This window comes from Maniola hyperantus, chromosome 28, assembly GCF_902806685.2.
Source record: "Maniola hyperantus chromosome 28, iAphHyp1.2, whole genome shotgun sequence".
In the NCBI taxonomy this organism is placed as follows: domain Eukaryota; kingdom Metazoa; phylum Arthropoda; class Insecta; order Lepidoptera; family Nymphalidae; genus Maniola; species Maniola hyperantus.
This window is the reverse complement of record NC_048563.1, coordinates 5,817,695-5,836,736: the sequence shown is the minus strand read 5'-3', so window position 1 is coordinate 5,836,736 and position 19,042 is coordinate 5,817,695. Positions and strand designations below refer to the sequence as shown.

The 19,042-nt window shown below is 36.9% G+C and overlaps 1 protein-coding gene and 1 pseudogene across 8 annotated transcripts in view; both read right to left on the bottom strand.

Annotated features, from left to right (window-relative positions):
* The window catches only part of LOC117995019 (uncharacterized), a 40,177-nt gene extending 21,553 nt beyond the window's left edge, over window positions 1–18,624 (bottom strand). For 2 of the 8 annotated variants that reach the window (XM_069508216.1, XM_069508217.1), the window contains exon 1: window positions 7,019–7,466. Coding sequence is in view for 1 of the 8 variants with exons in the window: in XM_069508222.1 (XP_069364323.1) it covers window positions 16,973–17,031; window positions 17,812–17,839 (87 nt within the window). In the remaining 7 variants the exon portion in view is untranslated. Of the gene's footprint in view, window positions 1–7,018; window positions 7,467–16,972; window positions 17,032–17,811; window positions 17,862–18,316 lie in introns of those variants that run through there. The other 6 variants (XM_069508215.1, XM_069508221.1, XM_069508218.1 and 3 more) reach the window with 4 other exon arrangements.
* On the bottom strand, window positions 11,596–13,828 carry LOC138404398 (uncharacterized; annotated as a pseudogene).
* Window positions 18,625–19,042: the final 418 nt, after the last annotated feature.

Genomic DNA, 19,042 nt, shown 5'->3' with positions numbered 1-19,042 from the left:
TTTTTTAAAAACCGCCGTTTGAAAACCGCACAAAGCTTCTCTAACGAGCGAGAGCGTGAAGCTGGGTGCATTAATGCACACTTCAACACTTTTTACACCTCAAGTCATAGGCGGAAGCGATTGAATTTTGTGTCTCAAACCATAGTCGGAAGCGATTGAATTTTGTGTCTCAACCATAGGCGGAAGCGATTTTCGTTTATGTAATCAGATACGGTCGTCTGACTTCACGCTCACACTATGACAACAATACGCTGTACAGTAGCCGGCTAGAAATATTTTACATCGACATTTAGAACGAGGTTTCGGCTTCGTAGAGCGTTGTCTCAGTCACTCATATCCATGATCCGTTTCGTCGGTCTCGACGAAAGAGACACGGCTCTACAAAGCTATCTCCTTCTAAAGGTCGATGTACATTATAAGTCCCGCAAATTGCTAATACGCGTGGTCGCCGTTTTAGTGACTAGACTGAAGTTTGGAGCTGATGGTATATTTTTATTTCGGCTGACGCAATAGCAAATTGCGGGACTTATAAGTATATATTATATAAGTTCCCCTTTACATGATGGGCCTCGTGCGATCACCTAATTGGTTTACGTCGGGTTTATTAGCTTTACTTTGTCCACAAGTCTATCAAGGGCGAAATATCGGCGACATTGCATTGATTCTATTTATCTGTAGCTTTTGCCCAACACTTTGTTTGCAATTCATACCTATTATATTACTAGCTTATGCAAGCAATATATAGCGAGCAAACGAGCAGGCGGGTCACCTGATGTTAAGTGATTACCGCCGCCCATGAACATTTGCAGCACCAGAGGAACCGCCGATGCGTTGCCGGCCTTTTAGGAATTAGTTGGTCCGCCCCTTGAATAACCCCATGTTGTAATCTAGTGGGAACACCGCCGAGGTGTCTATAAAACGCTGTGATAGCCTAGTGGTTAGGACGTCCGCCTTCTAATCGGAGGTCGGGGGTTCGATACCGGGCACGCACTCAAATTTTGCATAGGTACATTGCTGGTTAAGTAAAATTGCAATTTACAAAGAAGACTTAAGGTTCTATTTCGATTGCTACAAACAATACGTAGTTCAAATTTTGCATAATATTGCTGTTTAAGCGAAAAAGCAGTTTATTGGGAAGAGTTAAGGTTGTATTTGGATTGCCGGAAGCAGTAGGTAATGTGGTATTAAGGTGACGCAGTACGATCGACCTAACCTGTTTGCTTTTCACTTGACATTGTATGAGAAAGGTGAGAGGTACGATGATTTTCACTGAAATCAAGGGTTTAGGAAAAGTATTTTTGAGAAAAAAACACTAAATGTATGTTTGTAAAATAAAGATATTTCAACTAATGAATAAATAAACTATGTCTAATGTTAAATTCTTTTAGAATTTTCATACCCCTAATCTTATTCATTTACGCCCAAAGTTGACATAAATTTAGTGTTAAAATAAGAATCCTTTGAAGCTCGTAACTTTAAAATCAATATTTTTTTCAGTGTTAAATATATCAATAAACCTAGATAATGGCAAGACAAACCGATATAATACTTAGTTTTGAGCATACAAAATCAAATAATGTTGTAATTACCCTCCTACGTTTGTATGAAGAAAGCACCGAACTGAGCCCACTTAAGGACAGTATCGAGCGGCGCGCTCAAGGTCGCTGCTGACTACAGATGGTCTGACTATCAAATAATAAAGTCTACCTAGAAGTCTAGATAAGCTAAAAGTAAAAATCTAGGGTTCGTTACACAAAGGGTGCCAATGGTTTGCGGGACCCTATCTATTACTAAGCCTCCGCTAGCCGTTCTGTCTGTCTAGTCTGTCAGTCGACTATCTCGTGAACCATAATAGGTAGAGAGTTGTCATAGAGTGTGTCGGTAACAAGTAATAAAATGTTCAAAATGGCCGCCATGAACATAAAAATTTTTTACAAAAAAAAAAACCGGCCAAATGCGAGTCAGGCTCGCGCAATGAGGGTTCCGTACTAGAGTCGTCTTTTTTCGACATTTTAAGACAATAAATAAAAATCTGTTTTAGAATGTACAGGTGAAGACCTTTCATATGATACCCCACTTGATATAGTCACTCACTTCGAAAGTAGAAAATACTAATTATTAGTTCATGACCACAATTTAATTTTTTTGTGTGATCTAACCCTAAATTCACGGTTTTCAGATTTTTCCCCAAATGTCAGCTATAAGATCTACCTACCTGCCAAATTTCATGATTCTAGGTCAACGGGAAGTACCCTGTAGGTTTCTTGACAGACAGACAGACAGACAGACAACAAAGTGATCCTATAAGGGTTCCGTTTTTCCTTTTGAGGTACGGAACCCTAAAAAAGAACTTACTTCAGTACCTGACCACAAACACTAAAAATTAAAAAAAAAAAAAATTTATTACCGAATGTAGTATAGTTCACGAGATGCAGCCCGATGACAGACAGACGGACGGACGGACAGCGGAGGCTTGGTAATAGGGTCCCGGTACGGAACCCTAGCAAGAACTCGCTCGGTCAATGATATTAGCATCAATATCCAATGTCACAAAGTATGTTAGATACGTAGACACTCGACAGACGTAACATGATATCTTGCGGCTTGGCGGGTAATGTGACACGCCATAATGGTATTCCTAGTCTGGGTATGTGCCTAGACTTAAGCTACGATCTGTTACAACTTACAACCCTAGTCTAGGCCACATATTGCTAAATTGTCTATTCCCGAATTGACTGATCTATTCACAGCTCAAACTTCTGGACGGATCAGGCTGTTCGGCATGCAGATAGCTATTATGACGTAGGCATCCACTAAGAAAGAAAATTCTAGTCAACATTCTCATAATATAATAATATGAGAATGTTGGCAGGTCGCTTGTTTGGGATGCAACTTGTGTGGACACTTTAGCTGCATCCCACATTCAGGCGACCTCCTCTATGGCGGGTGCAGCGGCCATCAGCGCCGAACAGGCCAAGAGGCGCAAATATGAAAACCTCGATGGGAGCTTCGTGTTCGTGCCTTTTGGTGTGGAGACCTTGGGACCGTGGGGCCCGGGGGCTCGAGCTCTTTTTGAAAAAATTGCGAAAAGAGTTATCGAGTCAACCGGGGACCCGAGAGCTGGCAGCTACCTTGGTCAAAGAATTAGTTTGGCCATCCAAAGGGGTAATGCTGCCAGCATCTTGGGTACAATGCCTCGCTGCGGTGGTCTCGACGAGGTTTTAGATTTAATTTAATTTATTTTAGTTTTAATTTGATGTTGTTTTTTTTTTAGATTTAAGTTTATTAATAGTTTAATTACTTCTTTGATAAAAATAAATAAAATACGTAAATATAAGCATGCAAATGAATAATATTTAATATCTAGTAATGATAATTTTAATAATTTTAATCCTATTCTTATTGTATCTTTAATATTATTACCATTTTTTGTACCTAAAATTGTATTTGCAATACCCTGACAGGTACCCCGATTCTCTAGTCTCTCTCTAAACTAAATTTGGAGTATCTGCATCCTTTCCTTTTTACTAATGCTAAAAAAGGAACAGAACATGACTTTCACATTTAAAGACTCTAAATTTTAGTGCACAATACAAATTTAAACAGTAGGTTCGCGAGTGCGTGCTAAAATCACGGGTTTTACCATCTAAAAATTAAATTTAAAACTGTCAAACTATGTCTGTCCTTTTTATATTACATTAGTAAGAAGAGCATGCGAATACTCTAAAATTAGGTTGTGCTCAGAATTAGCCCCAAGTGTCTCATGTATTTAGCCTTTAGCTTTAAGCACCCACCATCAATTAATGTAAATGTACATGAAAGCAAATAAATCTGAATCTGAAATCTGAAGAATTTTCCAATACTCAACTCCTAAGAGGATAAAATAGGGGTTTGAAAGTGAAGTCCACGCGGAATAAGTCGCGGGAATCATCAAAGATTCAAAGATTCTTTATTTGCAGAAAATCTAATAACAGTTCAGCTATTTTCGTGCGGTAATTGTGGTAATCGGTCAAAGCGCCGATGTTTACGCCAGTTCGCCGGAAAGCAATTTCGGGCACGTGTGGACAGACAGTGCGAGATCCAGCGATGTACGTCTCGCTAGATGCGGCGCTTCATAGTAACAACTCGCGCCAATAGCTTATACTTCAAACAACTTTCCAAAAACTATTTTGGGAAAGCCGATAGACACCCCAACCCCCTAATAGTTGAGGCAGCAACATACGCCCCTGACCGAAACGACCCCCCCCGATAAAAGACGCCCTAAGTACGTTCTTAACGATCCCGATGTCCAAATCATGACGTATCTCCCTATCTCGTAGGGCTACACAAGTCAACCTATTCACAGCGTCTTCGCCGGCGAAGACGAGGTCCCCGATTTCTAACGTCACCCGGACGTGGACTCACGCCACGGCCTCGGGGGCGTACGGACTAACCAGTAGTCCAACAACTCGACCCATCCCAACGTCATCCTAAGCCGTGGTCCGAGCCTCACGGGAGGGATTATCTCTTTGAGCCCTAGGGCTCACCCCCAGGCGGAGCTTCGCGCTCACCAACAGGGGTGTTACAAACGCGGAACATTCGCATTAGTTCAGACATCCGCATCCGCATTCACATCCGCGGATGTCAATATATTGGCATCCGCAACAACCCTGGTGTAGGTCAATTTCGTAAAACCTGCATCAATCATTATTACAATCTCAATAGTTGTGATTGGCTGAATTTGTGCTTTTCTTGTTGCAACAATGCATTGTAGCCAATAGTGAGCGAGCGTCAACCAATCAGACATTGTGATCGTGACATTGTAGCTGTGATTGTACCGCAATCGCGCAGCTGGTTGTAACTATAAAACGCCGCATCTAGTAAAACATTTATGCCTGGTGAGATCACAGGGCTTGGCTGCGCTAATATTGATTCAGTTTGCGCTAAGTGGGGCGAATTGCGCAAACTGGGATATTGTCTAAATACACGCGGGGAGCGGACACCTGTACTTTGTTTATATGTACATGACTCACATCCTTAGCGCAGTGGTAAATGTGGTCTAGCTAGTTGGAAGGCCTGGGTTCTTTTCCCAGCAAGGGACAGGGGTAAATTGGGAATTTGTGATTCCTAATCTATACTAATACCAGCTGATTCCCGCGACTTCGTTCGCGTGGATTAAGGTTTTTTGCATGTGTATAGAGTGTAAGTTTAAGGAGGGTCACATAGGCTACTTTTTATCCCGGAAAATCAAAGAGTTCCCACAGGATTTTTAAAAAACCTAATTCCACGCGGACATCAGCTAGTTAAATAAATTAATATGGGGGGGGGGGGGGGGTTTGGAAATTTGTGTAGTCCATGCCGAAAAAGTCGCTGGAATAAGCTAATCCATACTAATATTATAAATGCGAAAGTGTGTTAGCTTTTCACGGCTCACCCGTTTAACCGATTTTGATGAAATTTGGTACAGAGATAGCTTGCATCCCGGAGAAGGACATAGGCTACTTTTCCCGAGAAAGATCCCGGAAAATCAAAGATTCCCCGCGGGATTTTTAAAAACCTAAATACGTGAGGACGAAGTCGCGGGCATCATCTAGTCTAAAATAACATTGATATGGATGAATATTTGATACTATCTAACAAATATCCATCCATATCAATGTTATTCCCCATTCCCACAATGTCAATGACCCCAGTTCACTTAATGGAATTGCATACAATTGATTTACAGACGGACAATTTACTATTCATACTGAGTCATACTTTAACTCATCATCAACCATTGCTGTCTCACTACTGAGCACGGGTCTCCTCTCCAAATTAGAAATGTTTGAATATACTTACTCTACTAAATTGGCCATGTGCGGATTGGCAGACTTCACACACGTTTGAGAACATTATGGAGAACTCTCAGGCATGCAGGTTTCCTCACCATGTTTTCCTTCACCGTTAACGCAAGTGATATTTAATTACTTAAAATACACATAACTTTGAAATTCTGGAAAGTTAGTTCGTAGATCTTATGATGAGAAAAAATCTAAAGTTAATCTAAGGACTGACTGATCTATCAACGCTCAGCTCAAACTTCTGGACGGATCAGGCTGAAATTTACAGATAGCTATTATGATGTACCTAGACATCTGCTAAGAAAGAATTTTTGAAAATTTAACCCCTAAGGTAAAATAGGGTTTGAAATTTGTGTATTCCATAAGTCCAAGTTAGAGGTGCATGCCCGAACTCAAACTCCCGACCCTCCAAATAGGAGGCCGACGTCCTAACCACTAGGCTGTCACAGCTTTTACTAGGCATTGTCCAGTTACTAATAAATCTACCTATGCAAAGCTAGAAGGAATCAATTAACATTATTGATTTCATGGATATTACTTATTTATGCAATATCATATGCAATAACTTTCTCAATGACTTATTGGCATTTGAAAATCATGTAAATGTCAATTTATATTATTTCAATGCAAATTCAACAGATACTTTAAGAGAAATCTTTACACTTTCACTTTTATTGTAGAGAATTTTCTTAATCTAAATATAGGTATAAAAGGAGAACGTGACTGACTGACTGACTGATCTATCAACACACAGCTCAAACTACTGGCCGGATCGGGCTGAAATTTCTCATAAAGATAGCTATTATGACGTAGACATCCGCTAAAAAAGGATTTTTGAAAATTCAACCCCTAAGGGGGCAATAGGGATTTGAAATTTGTGTAGTCCACGTGGACAGTCGTGAGCATAAGCTAGTCTAAGGCTGAGATCTATAGAGAGCACTTTGACTTAAGATTGAGTTAAAACGAGACAGATTTATGTGAGAGATATAGCTCTGTCTCATTTTAACTCTGTCTTAAGTCTAAGCTAAGTCAAAGTGCGCTCTATAGATCTTACCCTAAGTGTAAACCTTGTGCTAGGAGTAAGTACAAGAAAGTCTAAAACGTGAAATTAGAACCTACGTTCTTTCAGACTCTATTCCACCCACAATCACTGAGTTATTGGTCCAAATTAGCCCAATAATAATTTAGATACCTACCTACTTATTAAAAAAAACAAACAACAAACCGATTGCATTCCAAATTCAAATCCAATAAATAGAAGACAACACTTTCACATTTCTCCTTTTTTTACGTTTCTAAAAACCATAAACACTCGACTATTGAAAATGCGTTACGAAAAAAAAATAAACACACAATGACGTCACGACTCACATCACAATACAATTTGGGTCAATTCACAACTTCACACTTTGACTCGGTTTCCCAATTCCCATTCGCACTTTTTGAATTTGGAACAATAACTTTTTATAAACACAGAGTAATAATTAATAGCACTGCAGTTCAATAAAGTTTTAACTATTTCTATAGGTTTAGTTGTTTTAAAATTAAATTAAAGTTAACTCAGCAATGCAAGTTGGTTTATTTATGTTTTACGCAATGACATTTCGATTTGACGCATAGTAGACTACGATGCGAAGTCGCGAGCCGAACCGAACGGAATGGCGCATTTCTGGAGTATTGTCAGCGTGGGGAACTGATTTTCCCCAAAAATATCAGAAAAAAATATCAGTATGGCATGACGCCCCCCCCTGACGCTGTAGCGGCCAGTATTGCCTAAATGCCTACGCAGCATAGTCAATCCGAAACAACACAAACAATGTTGACGTTTATCATATGATAATGATGATCATGAACAACTTTTTACACTATCCTGTTGAAATATATATATCCATACTAATATTATAAATGCTAAAGTGTGTCTGTCTGTCTGCTAGCTTTTCATGGCTCATCCGCTTCACCGAATTTCACGAAATTTGGTACAAAGATAGCTTTCATTCCGGGGAAGGGCTACTTTTTATCTTAAGAGTTTTCACGGGATACTTGAAAATCTAAAATTAGTAATAATAAATATTTATAGAATAATAATATTTATGCCGCAACTAGGCTTGTATGAGCGTCTAGTTCCTGCACTCAATTTTTGAATAGCTTCACTTGTGACTGGGACACTGGGTACGATTATAACAACTTTAATATTATCGAAACTATACATAATACGGGGAAGGATACAAGGGCTGAGACACGCAGGTGGCAAGTCCCGACATAATTTCCTATAGTATTTTTCCCCCACAAAATGGGGGAAATTCCTAATAATGACAGCATTGATAAATGTCACTTTACCGGTTTATTGTGACACTTGTAGCGTTACCACGATCTCGAAACTCGACCAAAACTCGGGGCTTTTTTTAAAGAAAATATACTGAAACAGATTGTTCGACGATTGCTTCAACAACAGTCTAACAGAATGGAGTAAATATTACGTTTTCGCTTTGTTAGACCGATCAGTCGAACAGACTGGATTTTTTTCGGATTGTTCGACTAATCGAACTAGTTATCTAACAAAATGGGATTGGCTGGCCCTGTCTTTATAATCTTCTAGCTGATGCTTGCGACTTCATCCAGATACAAAGATTTAGGTTTTTTAAATCCCGTGGGAATTGTATTTTTCGTGTTTGAGGAACAACGCACATGGCGGGAGGGGGTAACGGGGGGGGGGGGGGGGGCTGGGCGGCCAAGGCTCCCCCGCACGCGAGGAGTTCTTCTTTCTTCGCTCTGGGCTGGTTTCCGCACTTAATCGCAAGGAGTTGCGCGCCCCTTTGCACTGGTTTCAAGACAACGTAATGAGCGCCATGTCACTTTTATACCGAGAGTATAATATTGCCTATAACTTGTTGAACTGTATATAATGTGTTTATAAACACTCTTGTGAAATAAAAGATCTTGCGTTGCTCTGTAAAGAGTATTATGTTTTATTAACGCCCTGACATTTTACAAGAACCAAACACATAAGTTGTTAAAGATTATCTTACCTGTAAAGAGAAACAACAATTGAAGCTATTATTTCACTGTTATTAGGTATTGTTTAAACTTTAAATTCTAATTTTATATTATAATTCGAAATTCACTCGCACAGCTAACGTTTTAATAAAATAACAACCTGACAGTTGACACTTGACAGCTCTCTCGGGTCAATGCGCGGCAGATTCAAATTATGTGATCATAGACATAGATAAGTGATGACATTGACATAGACAAATAAATGAAGAGAAATAAATGGGCTTCCTAAGGTCATTTATATCTCCCCCCCCAGCCGTCGTCAATTCAACACTGGAACCAATTTTGTTATGTGGAATAGGTTTGATTCACACTTCTTATGTCCTGTGTTTATTTTGTAGACTGAGGTTGAAATTTTTTCTAAGACCTCATACGGGCCAATTTTTAACTCATCTAGTTTTTTCCTGTTCAAACGGTTACCATTTTCAACATATACTAAGTCTCCTACTTTTAATTCACATGTTCTCCTGTTCTTGTCAAAGTATTGTTTATTATAATTGTGCGATTTTAAAGTGTTTTCCAATGCGGTTTTTCTATCCTTCAATAAATCATTACGGCTTTTATCTTGTTTCAATTCTTCTGGTAGTATATCAACATTTTTTCCTTCCAATAGATATTTTGGTGAAAATCCTGTTACAGTATGTTCCGTTTCATTATACTTTTTTGTGCATTCATGAGCAATAGTTGTCCAAGCTAATTTATCTTTCCTTTCATTTATCTTACATCTTATTTTATTTGTCAGTGTTTGATTTAATCTTTCATTCAGACCATTAGAAAATGGTGAATTCACTGCAGTAAAGATGATAGGTATATTCTCTTTGTCTAAGAAATTTTTAAAATCCTTTGAATTGATGCCGGGATATTGATCAGATAAAATTAAGCCAATTTTATTTTCACGTGTTACCTTTTGGACCAACCTTATAAAATCATTGGCATTTTGGGTTTTCGAAGTCAAAATATAAGCATATCTCGAAAAGTGGTCTACTAGGAGGTGTAAATATGTCTTTGTAGAACGTGAGCCACCAAATCCACCAATAGTATCTATAGACATTATTTCAAAAGGATAAGTAGCCGGACCTAAGTGAGACATTAGTCCAAAATTATATTTCCCTCTAGATTTGTTTTTTATACAGATTTCACAGTTGTCACAAATTTTTTTGATATTATATGTTAAATTTTTTGCTGTATAGAATGGATTAATTTTCCTTTTCATCTGTTGTATCCCAATATGACAGTACATATAATGTATTTTCTGTATAAATTTTTTACTAAATTCCTCAGTTAGTATTATCTTTTCCCTTTTCCCATCCTTACGATAGTATATGTTATCTTTTAATGTTACTTTATATTTATTCTGGTTTATATCTTGATTCCTTTTTTGATCATTTTGTATATCCTCTAGTTGAATCAAGTTTATAATTTTTAAAATTTCATCTTGATTTTCCCATGGGTCTAATACTGCATTTCTGCTTAAGCTATCTGCTTCCACATTGTATTTTCCTGGAGAGTATTCTATCTCAAAGTTGAACTGTGATAGGTAATACGTTAAGTCTCCTAGTTCCTCATCTGTTCTTGCCTTTATGTTCATTTTCTCTAAAGGTTTATGATCAGTGAAAACCTTGAATCTTTTTCCTATAAGCCAGTATTGCCAGTATTTTACTGCTTCCTTTATTGCTAAACATTCTAGATAAATGGCTTTTTTCTTTTTTTGTGTGTCATTTAATTTTCTTGAAAAATATGCACATGGTTTTTCTTCTCCACTGTGTTGAGGTTGCTTCAAAACAGCAGCGATACCTTGTATACTAGCGTCTGTATATATATGTATCGGGAGATTAGGGTCAAAGATCGCTAAAATAGGTTGCGAACAAAGTAATTTTTTTATTGTCTCAAAAGACTCTTGACATTTTCCTGACCAAATAAATTTTTGTCCTTTTCTTAACAAATTATGTAATGGATCTAATATTATTGATATTTTTGGCACATATTTCCCATAAAAGTTTATCTTCCCTAGAAACTGTCTAACATTTTTCTGGGTTTTCGGAACAGGGAAATTCTTTATAGCAATTAAGTTATCTTTCAGTGGAGTGACTGTATTATTCTTGATAATATGGCCCAAATATTTTACTGAGTCTTGTGCAAAGTTACATTTTGAGAATTTTAATCTAAAGCCTTCTTCTAATATTGCTTCCAGCAAAAGTGATAAGTGCTTGATGTGGTCTGAAAATGTCTCAGAAAATACCAAAATATCATCAATGTAGTTTACAGTGAAATCTGATAGTCTGTGTTTCCGTATAATACTACTCAATATTCTTTGAAAAATTGCAGGTGATGTTTTTAAACCGAATGGTAAGCATGTCCATTGGTAATGCCCATCCTGGGTAACAAATGCTGTTTTTTCCCTGTCTTCGATCTTCAAAGGAATGGACCAGAAGGCTGAATTTATATCTAGTGTTGAGAAGTATTTACACTTTGCAGTCTTTACCATCAAGTCTTCTATAAGTGGAAACGGCTGCGCTTGAGGAACCACAATTTTATTTAATTCACGAAAATCTATACATAGTCTTGATCTTTTCCCTTCTTCTTTTTTATAGGCCAGTGTTACTGGCGCAGCAAAAGGACTGCAGGACTCTTCAATTAGGTTCTCCTGTAATAACTTAGATACTTGCTGTTCAATTTCTTTTTTGTCTTCAATAGTGCACCTATAAGGTCTTTTACTACAGTATTTATCAATTAATAAATCAATATGTGCTTCATAGCCTTTCACAGTGCCTATATCATATTTATCCTTAGCAAAAAGAGGTTTATATTTGCATATTAAATCCTCTATCTCTGCCTGCTTTTGAACATCCAGATGATTGACAGAAATAATGAAACTAGTCTCTTCTACATGTTCATTGAAGTTTATTGTATATTTATCCTTAGTTTTATTCAGGACCTCCACATTTTTAATATAATTTTCCTCAATCTTACTATTTGAAATGTCCGATGGTATTCTTTTGGTTTTTAGGCTTACTTCTTCTTTATTATTATCTATTTTGAGGTTGATTGTACCCTGAGTAATTTCTAACTTCTCATTTTGAATCAGATGAAATTCTTTTATGCAGTCCAGACCAACTAAAAAGTCATAATCAAAGTTTTCTTCATCAATCACAAAAACATTAGCTTTTTTTTCCATTTCAAAAATCTTTATCTTTAATGTTACTATTCCTTTAGTTTTTTTCACGCCATTAATCGTTTTTAAGTTTGCATTTTCAATTGCAATATTATTGTTATTAGGTTTCAAAGATAGTAATCTAGAATTTATTAAAGAAACGTTTGATCCAGAGTCATAAATCCCTGTTATTTCTAAGGAATCATTTAATAACAATTTAATTTTGATTAATGGCGGGATCACTAGTTTTTTGGATTTATTTCGTTTAATTCTGTTTCTAACTCTGAATTATTAACTGTTTTTATCTGATCTCTTTTTTGTTTATCATTATTTTTGTTTTTATACCAACACAAAGATTCGGAGTGATACCGGTTGCCTTTGTTTTCTTTCTCACAAATTCTGCATGGTTTGTAACTTCCATCTCGGTCTTTAATTTTATTTTCTAAACCTTTCATTTTTATTCCCGAATTCTTTTTATTCACTAGATGTTCCAAGCCCCTGATATTATTAAACAAATCCTTAGTCTCCTTTAAGCTAGTTCTATTGATTTTGTCTGCAATAAAATTTGGGAGCCCGGTGGCAATTAAATCAATTAACGTGGTATTATCCATTGATTTATTAACTTCTAATAAAAGTTTTTCCTTTTTCAAAGCATATTCCAGTAATGATCCTTGTCTATATTTGAATAGCATTGCATATCTCACTGGCGACCATCCCCTGTCTGCGTAAGTTTCACAGAAGTTTTCCTTCCACGTTGACCATTCCGAGTTTACTGTACATTTTATGAGTCTTGAACTGTACCAATCGAGGCATGAATCTTCTAAGAATAATCTCAAGGCCTCAATTTTCTTAGTGTCTTCTTCTATACCAACACGAATACATTCTGATTCAAAAATAGCCATCCATTGTGATACATTTGACATCTTATTATTGAATTTCTCTAATACAATTTTTTCTGTCAGCTTTTTTATATTGTCGGACTTCGATGAATTCTTTTTTTCAGCAAAATTCTCTAAGATTCTCGTCAAAGCCTCTTCTGAAATTCCAGAAGTAGAGGGCAGTGTCCGCGTTTCTTGTGTTGATTCCTCTAGCAAATATCCTTTAAACTGCATGTTTCCATCTTCATCTATGTAGGTACCACATATCTCTGGTGTTAGTGTAAACCAAACTTGTCTTCTATCATTTCTCTTTTGTAGTGTGGTTTTTACTTTTTGAAATGTTTGAGTTTTTATCAATGTGTCGTGCAGTTTTGCTGGTTGGAATTCTTCCGGCATTAAGAAGGTACGATTATTATTAGTTATTGATGTTAAGCAGATGACATTTGATTTCGGATCATCCATCGATTTTTTTTACAACAAATTCCAATCTTAACTTCTCCATGTTCTTGCAAAAAATAGCTATAGAATTGTTGTTTTATAATGTGTTTATAAACACTCTTGTGAAATAAAAGATCTTGCGTTGCTCTGTAAAGAGTATTATGTTTTATTAACGCCCTGACATTTTACAAGAACCAAACACATAAGTTGTTAAAGATTATCTTACCTGTAAAGAGAAACAACAATTGAAGCTATTATTTCACTGTTATTAGGTATTGTTTAAACTTTAAATTCTAATTTTATATTATAATTCGAAATTCACTCGCACAGCTAACGTTTTAATAAAATAACAACCTGACAGTTGACACTTGACAGCTCTCTCGGGTCAATGCGCGGCAGATTCAAATTATGTGATCATAGACATAGATAAGTGATGACATTGACATAGACAAATAAATGAAGAGAAATAAATGGGCTTCCTAAGGTCATTTATATGTATGTAAATTTCTCTCCTGAACCAGCATCATCCCGCTAACCTATGTCACTCTCCAGGTCTTTCAAGCATGCAAAAATCACACTGATCAATTGCTCCGTTGCGGCATGATTGTAGGACAAGCCAATGCACAAACAAACTTTCGCATTTAAATATGGGTAGTGATTCAACGAACTTGCGTTGAGTTTAAAGTGAGTATTGAACTCGTAGTAGAGGGGGAGTTTCACTGACTACGGAATAGGGCTGCCTACGCATAAAGCCTCTTGAATTACTAATGTGACTGCATGGTGCTTAGCTTTGCGAGGTGTTGGTTAGTTGTCATAGAATGTGTTGGTTAGTTCGTATACGAGTGAACGCCTACAGGCGTTCACAGCTTGGAAACAGACGGAGAAAATAAAACTAGACATTGGAAATGGTGATAATAAAAAAAATATACGCCTGAGTTTGTTGTGGGCTCTTCTCAGACCTGGGCGCGTTTGAAACCGTCGTAGCCTTAGTTTTAAGTACGTATTAACTATCACCACTATATCATCATACAAATTAACAATTTTGACAATCAGTAGCATAACATTAACATAAAGCGTAACATTTTACCTATTTTGAATAGGTAAATAATTTTAGTTTTTTTGAAAACCTACACAAAAATAATGCTACAAGGGGTGTTACCACTACGGATATCCGTATCGACGCCGCCGTAAAGGCATGCAGAATGCAGATAGCTATTATGACGTAGGCATCCGCTAAGAACTCCGCCCTCGCATTTATATTATTAGTATAGACTATAGTCCGTACAAAATGAATCCTTACGCGCGTATGAGTCAGCTGTCATGTCAAAAGTACGGTTCACCTTTAAAATAACGACTAAAATCGTACTTTTCGGATGAGGATTTAAAATGGCGTTTGAGGAGTTAAATTTTACGCGTTATATGGATTTAGATTATAATGTGTTAGCCAGCCCTACAAAATGGAAAGCGCGTCCGTACCTTATACGAAAATAAACTAAGATGGCCGGCGCGCGTGTCAACAAAAAATTACTTCCGTCCTTAATTAAACGCAAATGGCGATCCAATGTCAGCATAATTTGACGACCACTTCTTCGCACGGGTGCTTAAAACATAGCCTTAGCCATGACACTTTCTATTGGTGAAAGAATTTACAAAATCGATTCAGTAGTTCCAGAGATTACTTCCTACAAACAAACTCACAAACTTACTTTACCTCTTTATAATATTAGTTAAGATTACCAGTGACCAGAGATAATAAATTAACTCTGCTAGCGACGGACCAGGCTTCGCTCTATTCTTCCCTATCCCGTGGGTATCTCGAAAATCCGGCTTTTTTAGGGTTCTGTACCTCAATAGGAAAAACGGAACCCTTATAGGATCACTTTGTTGTCTGTCTGTCTGTCTGTCTGTCAAGAAACCTACAGGGTACTTCCCGTTGACCTAGAATCATGAAATTTGGCAGGTAGGTAGATCTTATACCTGAAATTTGGGGAAAAATCTGAAAACCGTGAATTTAGGGTTAGATCACACAAAAAAAACTAAATTGTGGTCATGAACTAATAATTAGTATTTTCAACTTCCGAAGTGAGTGACTATATCAAGTGGGGTATCATATGAAAGGTCTTCACCTGTACATTCTAAAACAGATTTTTATTTATTTTTATGCATCATAGTTTTTGAATTATCGTGCAAAATGTCGAAAAAATAAGACTGTAGTACGGAACCCTCATTGCGCGAGCCTGACTCGCACTTGGCCGGTTTTTTCCTAGTCTACCTTATAAAGGGAACCTCTGTGCAAAGTTTAAGCCTTTTTAGGATTCCGTGCCCTAAGGTGCCAACGAGATCCTATTCCTAAGCCCGTCTGTCTGTCAGCGCAACAGGCGTCTCATGAACCGTAATAGGTAGAGAGCTGAAATTTTCATAGAAAGTGTATTTCTATTGCCGCTATAACAACAAATAAGCATTTCAAAATGTCATGAAAAAAATGTGTTATTGTACGATGCACGATGGTCGCATTTGACCGATTTTTTTTAAAGAATTACTGCACGAGCTTTGCCTATCAAGAGTTTCATAATATGTTTGTTCTCCGAATATAAACCCAATCTTTGCCTTAAAATGCGCGATTAATTAAAAAAATTGGGTCACTAACTCACCAAATATCAACATACAATATTGTATCTAGTAGTTAAACCATTCTAAGATCGACCTTATTTCGTTAACAATTGTACATAAAATCGCGTATCACTAAAACTTCACATGTTCGATAGAAAATTGATTCTAATACTAGAGGTGTAAAGTTCATTTTTAATTGTATTTGAGGATTACGCAACTTCTCTATGCTATTGCTGTGGCGGCCATTACTTTGAACATTTGGCGGGAAATAAAAATAACATGGCTGCGATTCGTCAAGTATGTTTGGTTTAAAGCAAAGAATGTAAATAAATTTTATTATTCATTATGTAAACAGGATGGCGGCGGCGGCGCAAGACCGCAAGTCCATACAAGAGACCTATGTCCAGCAGTGGACGTCTATCGGTAGTTGATTATGATAATGTACCGTACGCGGCAGAAAGTAATGTACATCGGCCTTTAGAATGACATTTCGGCTTTGTAGAGCGTTGTCTCTGTCACTCATACTTATATGACGTTTTGTCGATCTCAACGACAAGGACAACGCTCTACAAATCTGCTATCTCTTTCGAAAGGTCGATGTACATTGCTGTGGTATCAATGAACCAATCAGCCTGTTCGCGTCCACTGCTGGACATAGGCCTTCCCAAAAGCGCACCACCACATACGATCCTCCTTCCTCATCCACCCATTTCCCGCTGTCTTAAGGTCCTCAGTCCTGCGGGTTAGAGGTCGTGCCACACTGCGTTTGCGTGATCTCTACTTCAGAACACGTCTGCCGCAGCGGCCATGGGTTCTGCGGCAGACAGTGCTGAAACGTGGACATTGACAGTTGGCCTTGTCCACAAGCTCAAAGTCACTCGGCGTGCTATGGAGCAGGCTCTCGTGAGGCACAAAATCCGTAGGAGAACCAGAGTGACTGAAATAGCTCAACGAATTAGCCAGCTGAAATGGCAGTGGCCAGTGGGTTATGCTATAAGAAAATAAAAAATATGTGGTCTCACCTCTTCTTGCTGGCTCAGGGAGGAGTGACTCCCCCACTCATCCCAGCTCTCTTTTTCACCTGCCAAATAAAAAAGAAATCAGTGGCCCCGATTCTCTAGTCTCTCTCTAAACTAAATTTAGAGTATCTGCATCCTTTTCTTTTTACTAATGTTAAAAAAGGAACGGAACATGACTTTCACATTTAAAGACTCTAAATTTTAGTGCACAATACAAATTTAAACAGTAGGTTCGCGAGTGCGTGCTAAAATCACGGGTTTTACCATCTAAAAATTAAATTTAGAAATGTCAAACTGCTTCTGTCCTTTTCATATTACAATAGTAAGAAGAGGGTACGAATACTCTAAAATTAGGTTGTGCTTAGAATCGGTGCCAATATTATTTATAAAAAAACGGCCAAGTGCGAGTCAGACTCGCGCACTAAGGGTTCCGTACTACAATCGTATTTTATCGACATTTTGCACGATAATTCAAAAACTATAATGCCTAAAAATAAATAAAAATCTGTTTAAGAATGCACAGGTGAAGCCTTTTTATATGATACCCCTTTTATATATTTGATATAGTTATCTTACTTCGAAAACTGAATATACAAATTTTTAGTTCATGACCACAATTAATTTTTTTTTGTGTGATGTAACCACGAATTACGGTTTTCAGATTTTTCCTCTAATATCTGCTATAAGACCTACGTGCCTGCCAAATTTCATAATTCTAGGTGAACGGGAAGTACCCTGTAGGTTTCTTGGCAGACTGACAGACAAAGTGATCCTATAAGGGTTCCGTTTTTCATTTCGAGGTACGGAACCCTAAAAATGATCATGATGATAATAATGCTTACAATAACTAGCTTCACTGATTTCCTCCATCCTGCTAACTTGAAAACATTACCTGTAATGGAAAGTAATTATAAGTTTTATTATTTAAAAAAAATCTCTAAATACAACTATTTTATGGCAATGAAATTTGTATGCCAAAGTTCAACAAAGTTGTTTGGTAGCATAACATATAATTATATCTAGTTATAGCTTGCTTGTCACTGTATTCATCTTACTTACTTTAATTTTGTATCTAACTGTGAAAATCTATTTTAGCTTCTAGTTAATGTTAAGATTATTCAGATCAAATGAAGCTGTTGGTTTAAAAAAAAAAGTTTTTTTTTAAAATTTATTTCATATAATGCACACGTAATTTAACAATTTTTATCTCGCCAAAATGCACATCAGTTTATCGGCGAGTGTCTGCAGATACGGGACCCTAATTTAATTTTCAATAGATATACTCAAATGAAACTGCCTCTCTCTATAAATACTAGGCATAGGACTAGGATTAACACTCTTACTTACTTTGATTAATAATTATATCCCAAAGTGTAGTTAATTCACAACTTTTAAGTCCATTGTGTTGTTATTTAAGTTTTATAGAAATTAAAACGTAATTGTTTACTTTCGCACTTATAAATATTCAAAAATCGAATCACTTTGCGGTTAAACACGCCCACTTTTGGAAATATGTCACATTCTGAAACTAATGTGTAAAATTGTTTAATACACTTATAGATCACTAAAAGAGTACATTATAAGACACATTTAATTTATGATTCATCGAGCAAAACAACATCTCTTTCATAAAATTCCATATTTCTAAAAGTTCATTGTACTCTAATGTTTACAACGATATGTCAACTCAAAATGTCAAATCGATGTACTGAACCACAGACGAATAACCGTGAATGGCAACATGTCAAAAGTACGATTTTATTATAGTCCTTATTTTAAAGGTAAATGGTCTGTGGTGAAGAGGTGGCCTCGAAATGACGTATGAGGCGCCATATTGCTACGAAAGCGTTTTCGCCATATTTAAATAGAATATTTTTGTTTCCATTTTTTTTTAAACAAGACAGATGATTTATATAAACTTAAATCTAAAAAAAAAACAACATTAAATTAAAACTAAAGTAACTTAAATTAAATCTAAAACGTCATCGAGACCACCGCAGCGAGGCATTGTACCCAAGATGCTGGCAGCATTACCCCTTTGGATGGCCAAACTAATTCTTTGACCAAGGTAGC